Source organism: Diabrotica undecimpunctata, chromosome 8 (genome assembly GCF_040954645.1).
Source record: "Diabrotica undecimpunctata isolate CICGRU chromosome 8, icDiaUnde3, whole genome shotgun sequence".
NCBI lineage: Eukaryota > Metazoa > Arthropoda > Insecta > Coleoptera > Chrysomelidae > Diabrotica > Diabrotica undecimpunctata.
The window spans coordinates 133945594-133963600 of NC_092810.1; the positions used below are offsets into that span (position 1 = coordinate 133945594).

General features: G+C 33.6%; 2 protein-coding genes across 2 annotated transcripts in view; one reads left to right on the plus strand and one right to left on the minus strand.

Moving 5' to 3' along the window:
* The window catches only part of LOC140448045 (chitooligosaccharidolytic beta-N-acetylglucosaminidase-like), a 75389-nt gene that overhangs the window by 38316 nt on the left and 19066 nt on the right, over positions 1–18007 (minus strand). The gene's annotated exons all lie outside the window — the stretch shown is intronic.
* On the plus strand, positions 1255–14089 carry LOC140448046 (perlucin-like). Its single transcript, XM_072541092.1, has 3 exons — positions 1255–1565; positions 7146–7254; positions 13678–14089. The coding sequence occupies exons 1-3, from the start codon at positions 1380–1382 to the stop codon at positions 13923–13925; spliced, it is 543 nt and encodes a 180-aa protein (XP_072397193.1). The 5' UTR covers positions 1255–1379; the 3' UTR covers positions 13926–14089.

The window sequence follows — 18007 nt, forward strand, 5'->3', positions numbered from 1 at the left end:
CAATTCTATTCAACATAAATTTCTGATAAAAGGACACACCCAAAATGAAGGGGACAATACTCATTCGGTTATAGAAAAATGTGTCCAAAAATGTCTTAAATCCGGACCAATTTATACTCCGGATGAGTATGTAAATATAATTCGAAACGCTAAAAAAACTGAAAAACCGAATCAAGTTCATGAATTGACCCACGACGATTTTTTAGACATACAGACTTTAGCCGATACAATAAGAAAGAACTACACAAAAAATACTGAAGCAGAGCAAGTAAAGCTGACAGAAATAAGAGCAATTAAGTGTGCTGCCGATGAAGAAGATTGTTCAGTATAAAACTTCATTTGAAACGTAATCTTTTAAACAAGTAAAAATAGATATTACAAGAACAAGGCAAATAAGAAATAATGCGGCCAAACCTTCATTCCAGAAAGTTTACAAACAAAAATTTACAATATGTGAAAAGAAAAAGAAGGGATTATTGGAATTAGTTAAAAAAAATACCATTCCTAGATTGTACAATTCATTTTATTCAAATTTATAAGACTCATTTTTAAAAAGCTCTTTCTTTAGAGTTAAATGAAATTGGATAAGTTTTGATTTTTTGATACCTATCATTGTTAATTAATTTTTTTAATCATATTCTTGTTTTTTATTTGAATTATTTTCTTGAATGTACTGTTAGGTTTTGTTTTTTCATAAATTAAAACTACATGACACTTTGTATGTATTTATTTCTGAAAAATTTGGATATGCAATTTAGTAACAATTTTTCGTGAACATTGGCGTAAATCAAATTTTTTTAATTTTTGAAACATACCTGCTTAAAGCAACCCATTTTAACATATGTCAAATTAAAGTCCATAATATAAGCTATTAAATTTTTTAGCAATACCACCATATCAATGTTTTAGTAATATGCTAATAATCATTACAGTTTGAGTAACTATGTTTTTTTAGTTGTCACTATTCTTGCCAAGTGACGATATGTGACGATAGCGTTCCACTGGAGAGCCTATGGCAATCAGTGGAAAGTGCCAATATTTATACAGAATTAATAAAAGTCGTCAAAATTTATAGACTGGTCCACAATAAATAATAATTTTAATATTATACATCGATGTAAATTAATTATTCGTCTATGAAACTGACCGTGAGGTTTCCCAAACAAGTTAACTAAAATATTTCAATATTAATCTTCAATAAAGAATTTTTTATTTTTGTACGAGCTGGGAGAAGCTTGAAAAATCTGAACACATGTAGCTCACAAATAGTGAATTCGGTTCAAACATAAACATCCAACTCTAATATTATTTTATATAAATATATTTTATGATAAAAAGATATAAATTCAACATCTGTATTCTTGTGTCTTTTTAACCTAATGATTTTAAAGATGTGTACATTTCTCTCGTGGGTAATTAAGGTGGTTTTAGTGTGTTTCTTTGTTTTGACACAGGTTTCGGGAAACACCACTTCTGTCCTATATACATCCGCAGTGAAACCGCCAAAAAGTTCCAATATATTAAATTATGCTGGAAAAACATATTACTTCTCTACTGCAGTTAAGGTAAGTAATATAGAAGTTTAATACAAATTTAATGCAAAGGTAAACATAAAAATCCTTAAACTTTAAATCTAATAGTTGATATTTTCTTGCCTTTGAAGTTGTATTTATTTATATAATCTCATAAATAATACTAATAAAAAGTGAAATTTCTTAAAAAACTTTTTTTAGCAAAAGTAGAAACCTAAATCGTAATTGGTTTACAAAAATATTAATTTTATCAAATTATCGCTTATCGGATAACAATAAGGTAAGTCGCTCTTCCACAATCCGATAATCCGACTCACACAGGAAAAGAACTTCTCGGAAGTAGCATAGCTATAGTCCAACATTATTGAAGAGGCGACTCGTTCTTTAAAACGAAATAGTTCATGGGCCAGGACTTCTCGTAACCGATCAAAGTCCAAGGAGTTTCAGATTGTATTCTTATGTATTTTGACCCGCTGAATGCGAATTTCAAACTTGCTTTTGTGTTAATTAATTGTTATAAACAATTTAATTACAATACCATTACCATAATAACTAGGTACCAGCTTTACAACTAAACCTTATTAATTATAATCGAGATATTATTTATAACAAAGTTATAATAAATATAAACGGATATTTTTTTTATTAATAAAGGGATATAATTTGTTTATATGTATAAACGAATATAAATATATTTAGAATTTTCGCTACGAAAACTTTGGATTATAGCAAAGCAAGTTACATCGTACGATCGAAGACGAAGAATTTTATGTAATTAAAAGTAGGGAAAAGTCGGGTAAAATGGCCCCCTAATATATTTCTCATAATTTTCATAAAACCGCCGTTTAGCTTTCTTTGTTATATTCAGTACTACTAGCGCCACCTATGCACGAAGCTGTGAAGATGTGCGAAGCATAATAGCAAAGAATATAGACGCTTATTAGTATTAGTATTATTAGTATTATTATTTGTGAAATGGCCTACGAGCTTGCGGAGAGGAATGGTATTAAACACAGGTTTTCTAAAAACAAAAAGTCAGCTGGAACGGCTTGGTTTAGAGACTTTCTAAAGAGATATCCAGAGTTTTCTTTTAGAACTCCTTTTAGATGAAATACAAAATAAAGATAACATTAATCCTATGAAAATATGTATAATATGGATTAGTCTGCTATCCAGACGGTCCCTAGCAAGTTGTCCAAAGTTTTAGCACATAAAGGCCGGAAACAGGTTGATTTCCTAACAGGCGCTGAAAGGGGACAAAATGTCACCGTTGTTTTCTGTATAAATGCAGCCAGTCAATTTATCCCTCCAGCAATAATATTCCCTCGCAAACGAAAGAATTAATTATTACATATTTCAAGGCGCCCCATATGGAACACTTTCTCTTTACAACGAATCTGGATACAGATGAAATTGACACCTTTATCCTGTTCTTAAAGCATTTTCAACAACATACACAGTGATCAGCTGAAAATAGAGTTCTATTATTGCTTGATGGTTATTCAAGCCACAAGTCTGTCGAAGCTATAGAATTACTGTAGAGAAAATGATATTATAATGTTGTCGTTTTCTCCACATTGCACCCACGAGATGCAGCCGTTGGATGTAGTAGTATTTTCACATCTAATGACATATTTTAATGAGGAAGTTATTTTATGACTTAAAAGAACCCTGGAAAAGTCGTAACTCTCTATAAATTGGAAAATAAAACCGTTTTCCCATCCATGAACAAAGAACTCCTTCTCCACAAAAAGATAATTCTTTGCTTCCAAGTACTTTACCTAATAAGGAAAAGAAAAATTCGTAATATATGTCTTCATCAGACGACTCAGAGGAATGGGGATCATCGGAAAATGAAACTCAATCAATTCAAATCCGTAAAATTAAGTTGTTATTTTAAACTATACAGTCGATATTACAAACTCTGCAGTTGGTACTTCAATCGCAATTTACGAAATTAGCACATCAGAACAGAATGGTAGCGTTAAATGCAATGAAATTCCATCATCACTGGAGAATACTTTTGTAACCTCATATTATATAATAATATCTCCACTACCTCAGGCACCTCCTCAGCAAGAAGTTCAAGACCTTCGCAAGGATTAACTGTGTTCACGTCTACACCAAATTATATTTTGATGAAAGCTAAACAAAAACACCCAAGTCAACTTCACAGGCAGCTAGAAAAGCTGTAAACAGAAAGGTATTTAAAAAAAAACACAAGAAAATAAGAGATTTCATGATATTTTGCTCGGAACTATGCAGTAAATCGCAGGCGAAAGAGTTTTGAATTAAGTGTGTTCCGTGGTTGGTGTGGATGCGTGTGATAAACTTATTTACCACGGAAGCAAAAATAAAAAATAGTTGAATCAAATAAAACATAAAAAAAGTGTTAATAATATTTATTTTGTAAAACGTAATTAATTCTCGAAGGGACGGTATTTTTTGTATATGTATCGCGGACCGATGCAAATGGTGTCTCAATGATTGCTGAAAACAAAAACTCAACACAGAACACGCGTTCTTTGTTTTTAAAAGCCAGGCCATAAAATTTTATTACGGGGCTGGTCGTTATATTAATTTCGTTTCCCATAAATGTAAATGCGATTTTTGTAAATACAAATGTAAAAATTACTTTTTCTGTACAAAAGAACTATAGGGATAATTTTACCCTAACCATGGTGTAAAACGGTCCCTTTAGAACTTGTTAAAATAATGTTTTTTTTCTTTTAACTGTTCACTTACATATAATTTTTTCAAAAAAATATGTTCTGCTAAACCCCAGTTATTGTCTCATTACACTTTACTTAATTATTTCGATTTTTGTTATTTCTAACCTAAAAAAATGTTAGAGGGACCATTTTGCCTCACTCTCCGCTATGTCTAAATATATTTTTTATTGACATAAAGCAGTTTTAAAGTGCGCGCGCCGTTACGCGCGGAACCCCTAGAAACGTAAACTATGAGAGTATAGGCAAGGCCATAAATTACAGGATGTGTGTGAGTGTGTGTGTGTGTGTGTGTGTGTGTGTGTGTGTGTGTGTGTGTGCCGTTACGCGCCGAACCCCTAAGAAATAGTGTGAAAAGTTCATCGGCCACAGAATCTTTTATTTATGTTTAAAGATATTTTTTTGTAGCGAAGCTTCTATACTGGCGTTGTATTACTTTTTTCCCTACAGTAAAATGGTGAGGCGAGCGTCACGGAACTAGCGCCACGCGAAGGCGTCGTTAGGGGTAGCATCATAGAATAGCGATTGTTGACATGGATTCACTACTCTCGATTAATTTGTTTTAAGTCAATATATATTTATTCTAAGCAGATTTAAATTTAAAAAATGCATGAATAATAACAAAATAAAGAAATTAAATGAGAAGTAAAAAGCTAAAAGAATATCTGTCACTAAAAGATTCGATTCGTAACGATTGTCAAAATTTAAAAGTCATAAATGTCATCCGATTAATAACAATATTGAATCATCTGTTTAAATTTTTAACACACTTTTGGTTTTAAAATAATTTTATATAAATACAATTATTATTGTTAAACTTATTACGCACCCATGAAAGTTTCTTTCGACCAATTCATCTCTTTTTCGCCAATTTTCCTTTTGTTACAAGTCAAAGTAGATGGTGTTTGGGTCCTCTAATTATATAGCCGCAGTATTCTGTTTTTCTCCTCTTTATGATGATTGTGAGCAGGCTTTCTGACTTCATCATTTTAAGAACAACTTGAAGTGTGCAAAACCCATGATATTTTTAAGATCCGTCGATAGCACCACAATTAGAATGCTTCTAATTTGTTAAGCATTGTGGTTTTTAATGTCCATATCTCACAACCATATAATAGGATAGACCACACAGCAGGGATCTGATCTGGTCCAGGTGATTTATTATTTTTGGCTTGCTGTATTGCATTTCTGACTTCTGATGTCAGTATACTGGGACCTCTGTCTAACTGGTTGTCATGTGTAGTATGTGTAGTGTATGTATATCTTTTTCTCGAGAAGCATCGTTAAAAAGATCACTGACGTATCTCTCCTATTCTTTGCACTGTTGTTCGTAATCACAAATTTTTCTATCTGCGTTTTTAAGTATGTGAGCAATTTTTAGTCTCTTAATTTCGGAGGTATATTTAAGTTTCTTGTGGAGGTTGAAACCGTCTTTTTCTGGAGGTCTTCTATTTCTGTACATAAATTCTTGAGCCAAGATTCTTTGACTTGCTTGATTTTTCCTTTTATGAGTTTGTTGATTACGCGTTTATCTCGCGTTGAAGAGATAAGATCTCGGCATGTATTTTTTTCAATACCGGCAGTTTTTTGCTTAAATTTATGAGTTAGCAGATGTATTTAAACTCAAAATAGTATTTGGCAGTCTTTGTAGAGTGGGTTAGTTAATCACCGATTTGTTGTGTTGTCTCCAATTCAGGAACTTGAAAAACAGCATTTCCAACATTTAAGAAGTACACATGGTTTTAAGTAATAATTGTTATCATCCAAGATAATCTGAAGCCCAATTCAATGTTTGACCTCTTCAAGATTTGTTCTTTTGTGTCTTCACTAGTCCATCCAGATCATTTGCAATTTATGTAGGACAGTGTGTGATTTGTATCCAATCATAAGATGTTTCTTAAAGGAAATACACAGAGAGTAAAACAAGGAAAGAAAAGCTTTTCTTTCTATCCAGCAAGAGGATTCTTTTAAGCGGCGTCCAATTTAAATAGTTTAGCAACCTTCTCGTGTTTGTTGCCCAGGAAATCTCTGTAAGTATATTTTGATTCTTTCTTTGTAGTTTAACCCTTTCAGTTCCTCAAATAAAGACAATTATTTACGACCCAGCTTACCAAGCAAAACAAGAGTAGCCGTTCGCAAACGTTTCAGTTTATTTACTTACCCTACCTCCATTCCAGTAACTGTTTAATTCCTCGTTTCAACCCCCCATAAACAATTTATATTTTTACAAGTGACACCCAATGTGGTAGGCAAATTAAATCGTTACATATTCTGAATAATGTCAAAATTTCACAAATAATGCTTTCATACTGATATGTATACAACGTGCGCATATTCCAGTCGAGAGCGAATGAGACATCTGTATACTTTAAATTCGGATTAGTAGAGAGTAATAGAGTGTCAAAGGCGCTCTCGATGTCAAATCATGTTACCATTAAATCTTGCTTGTTTAAAAGGCGGTTAAGATCTATATTTGTAACGTTACTAAGTTGTCAGCAGTGGTTCGAGATGGACGGAATCCGGACTGAGCGGCTTTTTTAGCGGCTTACAGGAGTATAGTGCATGTTAGTGTAATAGGCCGGTAAAAATTTGGATTAGTCGTGACTTGTCCTGTTTTATTGATTGATATAACGATATATTCCCTTCATTACATTGGATCTGATTGGTATATATTATGTTGTATATTATAAAACTTTTTTTAACGGCAGATATTGGAATAATTTTGAGGAATATGAAGGGTGGATTTAAGTTTATAACATACATCTATTTAATGTAAATAAATCAAATTTTTGTGTACTGTACTCCACTTATAAACCTATGTGGTTGATGTATATTGTATGTTTTGAATAAATGAAAAAATGCTTTAGACTTTATATTGTTTTAGGCTAGTTTTGATGGTGCTTCTCAATTTTGTCGCCAGCAAGGAATGCAATTGGTTAGTATTATGAATAAGGATGAAAACGAGAGATTAGGAAAATTTACAGATGAAATAGGTAAGAAAATAGTACCGCTTATGTAAGTAAGCATATTATGTTTCATATGTAAAAATTGATAAAAATCGTTATATAGATTTGAATAATATTGCATCGTAAGACATAATAAAAGAAAAAGTAAGAATGTATTCCTACCAATCGTTTTCTTCCAGGTTTCTATCCCCCATTGCATCTTAGAATTTTTTTTTCATGTTATTTTTGGTCGTTCACGTTTTCTTGTCTATTTGCACCATTTATTCTTTCTATGTGGCCATACCATATAAGGTGTGGGTTATTATATCGGTGATCTTTTCTGTTAATCCCATTTGTTTTTTAACGCTTTCTTTTCTTTAAGGTTTGAATTTTGATATTCTCCCTCTCTTCCGAAAATTCCTGACAGTAGGATTTTGAGGATGGCGCGGACGATATTTTCTTTATGAGAGGTCTTCATATCGAAGGTAACCGTATGTCGTCATCTCTTTTATTGAGACAATTTGGCCTTTTTCAATTTATATGGCTTCTTGGTTTATAGAAGCGGGGACTATGGTTCTGGAGTCTTTAAAATCAATTTTGTGATCCTTATGAAGATAATGTTCACCTAGAGCTAAAATTAAATTGGAATTACAAACAGAAATGAAATATTCATAAATCCTATTTTGGATTCTACGATTTGTTTGGCATATATAAGATCGGGAGCAGTCTGCACAAGGAATTTTATAAAAGCCGTGTTGTTCATTTGGAATGTTGTTTTTTATTGATCGGAAAAGAGATAAATCTCTCAGGTTGCCTGAGAAAAAATGGTCACAAAGTAGAGTGCTCGTTATTAAAGATATGAATTATCAAAAATAAAGTAAAATAAAGTTAGGGCGCAACGACACTGGTTTGACAAGTCAGAATTAGTATGTATATTATTTATATCTATCGACGCATGCTCCAGTAGCGTTGCGCGCTAGCTGTCTTTTGTTTTATCTTTGATACCTCGCGTTTTTACAGCTGGAATCCTAATTTTCAACCATTTTTCTCAGGCAAACTTATACTAACGTATTAAGAAAAAAATTAGCTTTAATTTAATATAAAAAACATGCACATACGTCAGCGTATTTTATTTAAAAAATAAATTAACGAGATAAAATTTTTGTCAAAATTTAACTTCTATTAAAAACAATAAAATTATTTCCGGCCACTTATTGACTGGTAACCTATTATCAATGTATTCTCCTAATTTTAAATATATGTACAAATGTGAGTTTGATTAACTACTTTATGAACGTAGTGATCTTGCAGTGGGATGTTAGGCTATTAATTATTTAATCAACTGCAAATAGAGGTGTAAGAAGTGTCTTTCTTCATCTCTATTACTCCAGTCACTGTGGAGGAAAAGAAGTCAACACCTCTAAATTTTTTATAACTGAATCGATTTTGCTAAAAATTTGGAATTAGGCTTATCTTACCTCCCTCTTCAAAAGTTATATATGCGCTAGGTGAGCTTTTTATTTTTAAGGGATGCAATCACCCCTTATTGAAAATAATGAAAAAATTTATATTAAAGCATTTTATGGATTTAAATCGTGTTAAATTAGGTAATTGAAATATTGTCAATTATAATAATGGATATTGTGTACATTCTCAACCCATAAATAATCTTAAAAACCACCCCTTTTAATAAACATAATTGTAAAAAATCGTTTAACAAGTTCAAACGTTTTTGTAGTGCATTTATATCATCTACAATGTAATTCTCTGCTTATATAAAATAATTTTGGTTGATTGCAACACTTCAACCCTTAAAAACTACCTTCTATGTCAAAATATATAAAAAAATCTTTTTAAACAACTTCAAAAGTTTTTAATGTACATTTATATTCAAAAATTCCTTTCTTATCAATAAAATATTTTTTGATTGGTTGCTTATTTTCAAGCCTTAAAAACCATCTCTATGCTCACGAAACAAATTCCCCTTTGGTAAATGTCTAAATAAAAAAATTAAGTATACTCATGATGTTTTTATTGTAAAAAATTATGCATGAAAATACTTTATACTTTATTAACATTAGAAAGTATACAAAATATATTTACAAAAATAAAAATTATTTACAATATATCAAATTATTCATTGTCTGAAACATCATTCACGTCGTGTTCTAACTACACCTGTTCGTCTATTGCAGGACAGTTTTGACAATTGTCGCCAGAGCATGTTCCACACGTAGCATTGCAAAATAGACCTAGTCTACGACAGCCACACTCTGAGCCGCAACCCTTTTTGCAATTGCAAAAAATCATTTTCAATAGTTCTTCTGGTACAGGTGAACTTTTCATTTTTATTGGTTGTAAAATATCATCACTCTTGAACCATCCCCAATCCGTCATATCAATCTCTTTGTTTTCAAGCCATATCTGAGTTTGTAAATAAACTCTTTTGATATGCTCATCCAGGACACCTACAGTTGGTACAAGAGATGATAATTTAACTGCACTATTTTTAGTTGTGGCTTTAATAAAGGATTCGTATCGTATATGTATATATATATATATATATATATATATATATATATATATATATATATATATATATATATATATATATATATATATATATATGTATGTATTATATACATATTTGTGTTAGTGTTAGTGTCTCTGTTACCAGTTTTTCAATAAAGCATTTATATATACAGAAAATAAGTTGATGCTCCAAAATATAAATAACATGCTCCAAAATTTTTTTAGAATAACTCCGTTAATTTTTAAGCTACAGTATCCATTAAAAAAATATTTTGAAGGTAATTTCAAAAGCTACAAGACTAAGTAGATTAAAATATGTTAAAATTCTTTCTTTTTAAATAGTAAAGGGCCAAAGTGCTGATTACAGGTGTGTCAGCCGCTGTATCTCAAACTTCAATTGGCTATATCTCTATTATTTTTTGAGTTACAACCAAAATAAAAAAATCAAAATTTTTATTAAGAAAAAAACTACATTTTAATATAGAATCCTTTTTCACGTATCTCTTATAGTTTTAGATTTATTTTGAAAAAATGTTAATTTTTAGATAATTAAAAAAAAAGATTTTTTAATTTAAACATGATTTTTTTAAAAAAAACCCATTTTAAACAGGCTAAACTTTTAAAACTTATAAATAACACATAATGACAACATAATGAATTGTAGAAGATATACGTTTAATTTCAATTCTGATCGAAATAGTGTTACTTATACTGCTCGTTTTTTTTAAACGCTAGAGTAATTCAAATTCTTTCCTTCGTATTTCGTTTTGTTTAAATCGAAATGGCTTTTAACATAGCTCACTTTAATGGTTTTTTCTAGCTCTCTAAAAAGTGTTGTATGAGTTTTTATCAAAAAAGATGTTCATTTTCCGATATTTGATGTTAAATGCATCGAGTATAGTATCCCAAAAATAAAAAGTCATCTTCAAACAATTATAAATCGCTTAGTATCGTACTTATAAAACTTAATAATTAAACAATCTCTTTGTTTTTTCATAAGCTTTATTTTTGTTCATTATAGATTTTTCAATAAAATGCTTTGTTTTTGAGTTATTCGTACAAAATCATTGGAAAACATGTTTTATTTTTGCGAAAAGTTTACTTTTTCAAGTGCGTATAACTCAAAAAGTATTGATTTAGCGAAAAAAATTTATATCACATTTTTTGTTTAAAATTTAATTCTCTATCAATTTCCGGGGTTATTTTGAGTGTAAAAAGTTCAACCCCCTAGATGGGGTGCTAACCACCCCAGGAGTAGAAGCACATATTGGCACAATATAACCTATGTTTTTTGAGTAATTTACTACCCACTCTAAAAATTTCAGACAAATCGGTGCAGTTATAAAAAATTTAAGGGGAAATGCCATAGTAACTGGACTATATACCTATTTCTGTAAAATTTCCTGCAGCTGGAATGTAGTGTCTCCTGAATGGATATTTTAAATAGAGTTTTTTCCTATGTGTCTAGCTGTTCACATTTTTTATTTCTCACAACTGATTTTTCGTTTTTGTTACTTTTCTTTTTTATCCAGAAACAGAAATTTTTTTATCCAGAAACACAGATTTCATTTACTTTAATTTAATCCAGATATCGGTCTTAGATCTTCATCGTCTTGCGTTCCGAACCAAATTTCTTACTCTTTCTTTCATATTTTACTAAATCTTTGAGATTATCGTCAAATCATTTCGGGTTACTAATTTTCTCATTGGCATGTTTACCCAATGCATTTTTAGCTGCTTTATGGATATGTAGCTTTATTTGTTCTTAGAGATACCTATTTGGCTACTGTAATCTTATTGGAGAGTTCTATATCGTAGTGTTCGTGTCATGTTCGTATATTGTGTCGTTCAATGATTTTATGACGCTGAGTCATGTAGTGGTTTTGTGTTTGTCTTTTTTTTCTTGGAAGGATTTTATGCTTATAACACTATGTTGGCCAGGTGGGTTGGTGGATATCAACATGTGGCCTTTCACTCAGATTACACGCTGTTTATAATTATCCTCTTGAGATCAGATGCTAATATTTTGATAGTTTAGGTCCACAGTGGATATTTCATTTTCCGAATATTAACTATATCTGGGAGGTATTCTCCTATGATACAAGTAGGGATGCGCTCGATGGAAGACTAACTAGCAATAGTTTCACACGTGTTTTTTTAGAGATATAAATTACTTATTGAATTAATCCAGCTTTGGTTTTTGTTCATATTATTCCAGACTAAATACTATACACGAAATAAAATTATCAACAATGTTTCTATAAGATTTATTTATAAGTAAGTGTAAGTGTAAGTGATAATGAAATATTTAATTTACATATTTATATCGTCTTCTTTTTCTTTAGGTGCCGTGTCCGTATTCAGAGGCCGTCAGCATGTTAAAAATTTCCTTAAAATCTTCTCTATCGGGTGCTGTGCGAAATAATTCGACTGTGAAACCACACGATTGCCTAATATTACGCAGCCATGAAAGTGTCTTTTGACCAATTCATCTATTTCCCTCCACCTTTCTTTGTATTATAAGGTAGTTATTTAGGTGGTCTAATTATATACCCCAAGTATTCTGTTTTCTCCTCTTTATGATGTTAATAAGTTGAGGTTCTGAATACATTAGTTTAAGAATATCTTCATTGGAAGTATGTGAAATCCACGATATTTTAAGGATCCGTCCATAGCACCACAATTTGAATGCTCCATGTCCATGGCTCACAATATTTTAAGACCTTCTTGCAAATATGCATCGATAGGTTTCTTTGAGAAAAAAATAGTTTCCAGGCAATAAGAGCCTTACGTAATATTTTGATTATAGTTATTATCTCTTTATCAGAGTCTCAATTTACAATAAGCAGCTGCCAAGGTATTTAAAATGGTTTACACGTTTCATCTCCTCTCCATTAAGACAAAGCAGACCTTGATCTAAATTTATCTTTCTAACCGCGATCCAGTTTGTTTTTGAAATGGTAATTTTAAGCCCTCTCCGATAACTTGCTTCATTGACTACATTTACTAATATCTGGAGATCTAATAACTTTTCTGCAAGGACGGCTGTATCGTTCGCTTCTCCGCCTAGTCTTAATCTCTCGAATCTGTCATCCAAAGTCTCTCTAAAGATTTCTTCAGAGTATAGATTAAAAAAACTGGGTCACAAAACACAAGCCTCTTGTACTCTACGTTTGATGGGTAGTTTTTCAGTACAACTATCTCCAATTTGGATAGAGCTACTTGATTGTAATATTAGCAGTCTTATATCGTAGTTAAGTGCGGTTACCCGTAGGCAATTGAAAAGTGTTTCGTCTTGTAATCAGTCGAACGACTTCTCGATGAAAGAGTCAGAAACATTCTTTCGAAACTCACAAATTTTTTTAAAGAGAAAGAGCATACAGAATAGTGCCTCTCTAGGTTCTAGACCACTCTACTTTTGCTTTTGAAGAAATATTCATCAATATGTATGGCTCATCAAACTGATTAGTCTGAAGTCACTGCATTTAGTGGGCCTGTTTTTCTTTAGTAATGTTATAAACAGTGACTCCAAACAATCATCTGGTATTTTTCTTTCGTTGTAAATTTTGTTAAAGAAAGTAGTTAGGTATGTAATGTTTTCATCATCCAAAAGTTTAAGTACCTCGGCAGGGATTTAATCTGGCCCAGGTGCTTTATTATTTTTTCCTTGCTGTATTGCTTTTCCAAATTTTGATTTTAATATACTACGACCTCTGTCTAACTGTTTGTCACAGGTAGTATGCGCATGTCTAGCATTTTCTTAAGAAGCATTGTCAAGATACTGATATATCTCCCATTTTTACACTGTTGGTTGTGATCACACTTTTTTTATATTTTATATTTATTTATATTTTTATATTTCCATCGAACTGCCATCAGATCTAGGATTTCCTGTATCATACACTCATTTTAAACAGATATGTTTTTGTTTAATTTTAGGCTTGAATTATGAGCATTTTTGGACTTCCGGAACAAAATTAGCTAACACTGAGAGATTTATTTGGTTATCAACTGGTAATGCTATAGTTTACAGTAACTGGTATCCTGGTGAACCCTCTGTACATAGCTCAGATGGAAAGGATTTGATTGAAAATTGCATAGAGACGCTGAGAATAGGTGGGTCCCAAGCGCTTTATTGGAACGATCGATATTGCTTGGATGAACTAAGCTTTATATGTGAAAAATAGAGAAATCAAAATAAATATGTTCGCAGAAGGTAATTGACTGTATGTTAATACATTAAGACACGTATTCATTAACGTATTGCATAACAAAGCGATTACTGTAGTTTAATAGATAATTGTAAAATAAATAAGATAAATATTAAAATTGTAATTTTACACTCCTAGAATACTCTTAATACATAACATTACTTCTTTTAATCCTTTCCCCAATCCTCCGATAGTCGTGTTTTTTCAAGTACCGCTTCTCAAGCTCCGCCTCCATCACGAAAAAACTGTTGTTGGGACCAGTTTTGCTAAAGCGAATCGTCTAAATTTTCCTTTTATTGGTCTACGACTGAAACGATTTCCAAATAATAGAATGACACACACACACACACACACGCAGTGATCAACCCTGCCCCTAGGAACATGTGTATACCAATGTAAGAATGGGATCCACATGTCCGAAGATCAAACCGGTCACACTTAGCTAGTCGAAGTGGTACCTATCTGACCCCCAAGCTTTTCTACCACCCCTCCTCATCGTGTGACTTACGTGAGGAGGCTTATGATCTGAAGTTTAATTAAGATGCCCTGGGTAATAGGACATCCTCGGTTTTTAGTGAATGTGATTATGCCACCTAACTCTAGGGGTAGCCACATCTAGGATTTTTTCTCCCTATTTACTTTACTGACTCTATTGATTTTACTCTAGCTATACGTCGGGACTTGAGTCCCTAAAAAAAAAAAAAGAAAAAGAGCGTGTGTTCCGATCATAGAGCCATCAGCCCGAGCTGACGACTCTATGTCCGGTAAAGAGTGTGTGCTCGGTCACTCAGCCGCCGATTTGGCAAAATAAATTTTGTTCTCCTTGCCGGTTGAGCATCCGACAGGGGACCGGCCACCAAGCCCATGTATGCCGCACATGACCTCAGTGCTTGGATTTCGCAAGTAGATCTTTCATTCGATCTGCCTTAAGGGCCTAGTCCGCGGAGCGGTATATAGAAGGCCTGACGGGCCCCTTCTATATTTGCTATATAAGATAAATTTACGTTAAACGGTTTAATGAAAAGTATGAATATATCAATATGAATTTACGTTATTTAATCAGAAAGCACATGTTGTTTTGGTCTTCTGTGTACCGTCCTTATGTTTTCATTGTAGTTAGTCAGCTCTCTTAATATTTTGCTTGGGTGGTTTCTTAGTCCGTTGAAAATTTCATATGCTCTCTTGTCTAGCGTGCGTAGGATTCTTGTTTATCCTGAATCTCTATATACGTATCTCAAGGGTACGTACCTTGGTATCTTAAGGGCATCTTGACTATTTGATTCTGAGTGGTCTGTATCTTTTTCCTGTTTGTTTTACAGGTGTGTCCCCACGCTGCGGATGCATATGTTAGGACTGGCAGGATAATACTATTCGCAACCCTGATTTTGGTTTTAAATCGTAGTTTAATTTTCCTTCCTATAAGTGTTGAGAGCTGACTTTTCAACGCTTTGGCTTTGTGTATTTGCTGATTGATGTGCCCAGTGAACGTTAGCTTCTTGTCTAGATGTACCCCTAGGTATTTAGCCTGGTTGGTCCAGTCTACTGGGGTGTTTTCGATTGTGATTTCGCGATTTGGTACACTTCTTCTGTGACTAAACATTACAGCCTGTGTTTTGTCTGGATTTAGGGCTATTTTCCATTTTATGCACCATCTTTGGAATCTGTTTAGTGCTCTTTGTAGATAATTAGCTGCATGATCCGGGTTTCTCCAGCTAACAGCTATTGCTGTGTTGTCAGCCTAAAGACTCAACAGAGAGCCTGGCTCTTTTGGCGTGTCGGCAGTACAGATGGTGTACAGGTACGGCGACAGCACCGCTCCCTGAGGCACACCAGCCTCCAGGATCCCGATTTCAGATAGGGTTGCCCCTATTCGAACTCTGAACCTTCTGTTGGCAAGATATGACACAAGGAGGCATGTCATCGCCTCACTGTAACCAAATTCGTTCATTTTATAGATGAGTCCATGGTGCCAGACTCTGTCGAAGACTTTGCTGACGTCCAGAAAAGCTGTAGCTATGTACATTTTTTTATTAAATCCTTTGGTGATAAATTCTGTAAGTCGTAGTACCACAGGAGTGTTCGCTTCTGAACCCGAATTGAGCCTCTGGTATGGTTCCTAGCATTTGTGATTCTTCAGTGAGTCTTTTTAGTATGACTCTTTCTGCTATCTTGCTTATAGATGATAACAAGCTGATAGGTCTGTAATTTTGCGGAAATGTGCCGTTTTTACCAGGTTTTGCAATCATTATTACGTGTGCCTCTTTGCACCTATCTGGAAATATCGTAGTTTTAGCATGTTGTTTATTATGTTAGTGATATAAACAATAGCTTTTGTTGGTAGATTTTTCAGCGCCCTATTTGTGATGTTGTCGGGTCCTGGGGCTTTTTTGGCATTTGTCATTTTTATAAGTTCCTTTATTTCTTCGGGGGATGTATGTGTAATACCTCTTCTGCCCTTTTTCCTTCTAAGTCTTCTCGCTGTTCTTTCTACCTCTTCTTCAATGTCTATGTCATCGTCGGGGTGTTCGTTGTTTCTACACGCCCTTTCTAGTTCGTCCTTCATGACATTGGCTTTGTCGATTTCCGTATGGACAATCCCGTTTACTTCGTGTAGGTGAGGTATGGGTTTCTTGTCCTTTCGGAGTCCCAGCTTTCGTTTCTATGATTTTGAAGTTGTTTTTTCACTTCCCTGTCTAGCTCATTTGCAATCCTTTTGTCTTTTACCGTTCTTGCGCGGTAGGCTCTTCTTCTTTTCCGGTTTTTCTCTTTGATTAGGTTTTGAAGTTCTATACTTATATCCCTGAATCTTCCTTTTTGTCTTGTGATTGTTTCGGTTTTGGAGCTGGCATCGATAGCATTGTTTATTGCTTGTTCTAGTTTTATTACACTATCTTCTAGTTCTGTAATATTATTAATTGTTGGGATGTTACCGATGTTCTCGCTCACAATTCTTCTGAAGTTTGGCCAACTTATTTTCTTTCTGTTGTGGGGCTGCAAATAGTTCAATTCTATTGCGCCCAGGGTCAGGACGATTAGGTTATGTGTCGAATCGCCTTCATTTAGAGAGTGTATCTCGTATTGTTGACCCTCGTTGTGTAGGATTGCAATGTCGAGGTACGTAGGGAGTTCTCCATGGAAACATGTCGGTTCTGTTGGTCCGATGACATATGTGTTCGGTCTGTTCTCGAGATGGTTGCAGAGATATCTTCCGTTTCGGTTGGTCGTCCTGTCAAACCAATTGGGAGATCTAGCATTTAGGTCTCCAATAATTATAGTTGGCTCTTCTGAGTTTAGTATTAGGCTCAAATCTTCGTTGAAAATCGGATCATGTGGTCTAACGTAAGCTGACACTATTTTTAGTGACTCGTTGTTGGCCTTAAGTCGGATAATTGTGGCTTCCATTGTCACCAGTCCGTCTGGTGTTGGGATGTGCTCGTGTTCGAGTCTCTTTTTGACTAATATAGCTGTTCCTCCTGATAATGCTCTATGATCCGTTCTATAGATATCATAGCCTGGAAATTTTGTTTTTTTCCTTTTCACTAGTTTGGTTTCTTGAAGGACTACGATATCGAGCTCTAATCTGTTTATTATTTTATCCAGAAGGTTAATCTTTTTGAATATTCCGCCGGAATTCCATGACCCAATGCGTAGATCTTCGTTTTGGTTTACTAACATTTTCGGGCAACTTCTACAAATGCAGTCATCATTTTTGTTGCTTTGTCCATCATGGACATCATTTCCATCATTTTGTTATTATACTCTGTATGGAAGTTTGCGATGAGGGTAGCTGCGTCCTGTACCTACACTTCTTGTGGTTGTGCTGGAGCTTCTCTGGTGGTTTCAGCGGATTTTTTGCTGCCTGTGAGTAACTGACTGCTTTGTTGATTGGAGCGCTGTTTATGGGTCTTCCTACCGGTCTTGTTGGGGTAGGTGTTTTATTTTTGGGGGCCTTAGAGCATCCTCTATAATTTGCTCTGTGCTCTTCACCACAGTTTGCACATTTGGGGTCGGTTTCCCGGCTTTTCTCACAGTCGTTACTGATGTGGTTTTCTCCGCAT

What these genes read in the sequence shown, in the direction of transcription:
- LOC140448046 (XM_072541092.1), top strand. Translation starts at nt 1,380, where the DNA reads ATGATTTTAAAGATGTGTACATTTCTCTCGTGGGTAATTAAGGTGGTT. An exon ending in ACTTCTCTACTGCAGTTAAG is followed by an intron (nt 1,566 to 7,145) that starts GTAAGTAATATA and finishes ATATTGTTTTAG; the next exon opens with GCTAGTTTTGATGGTGCTTC. An exon ending in AAAATTTACAGATGAAATAG is followed by an intron (nt 7,255 to 13,677) that starts GTAAGAAAATAG and finishes GTTTAATTTTAG; the next exon opens with GCTTGAATTATGAGCATTTT.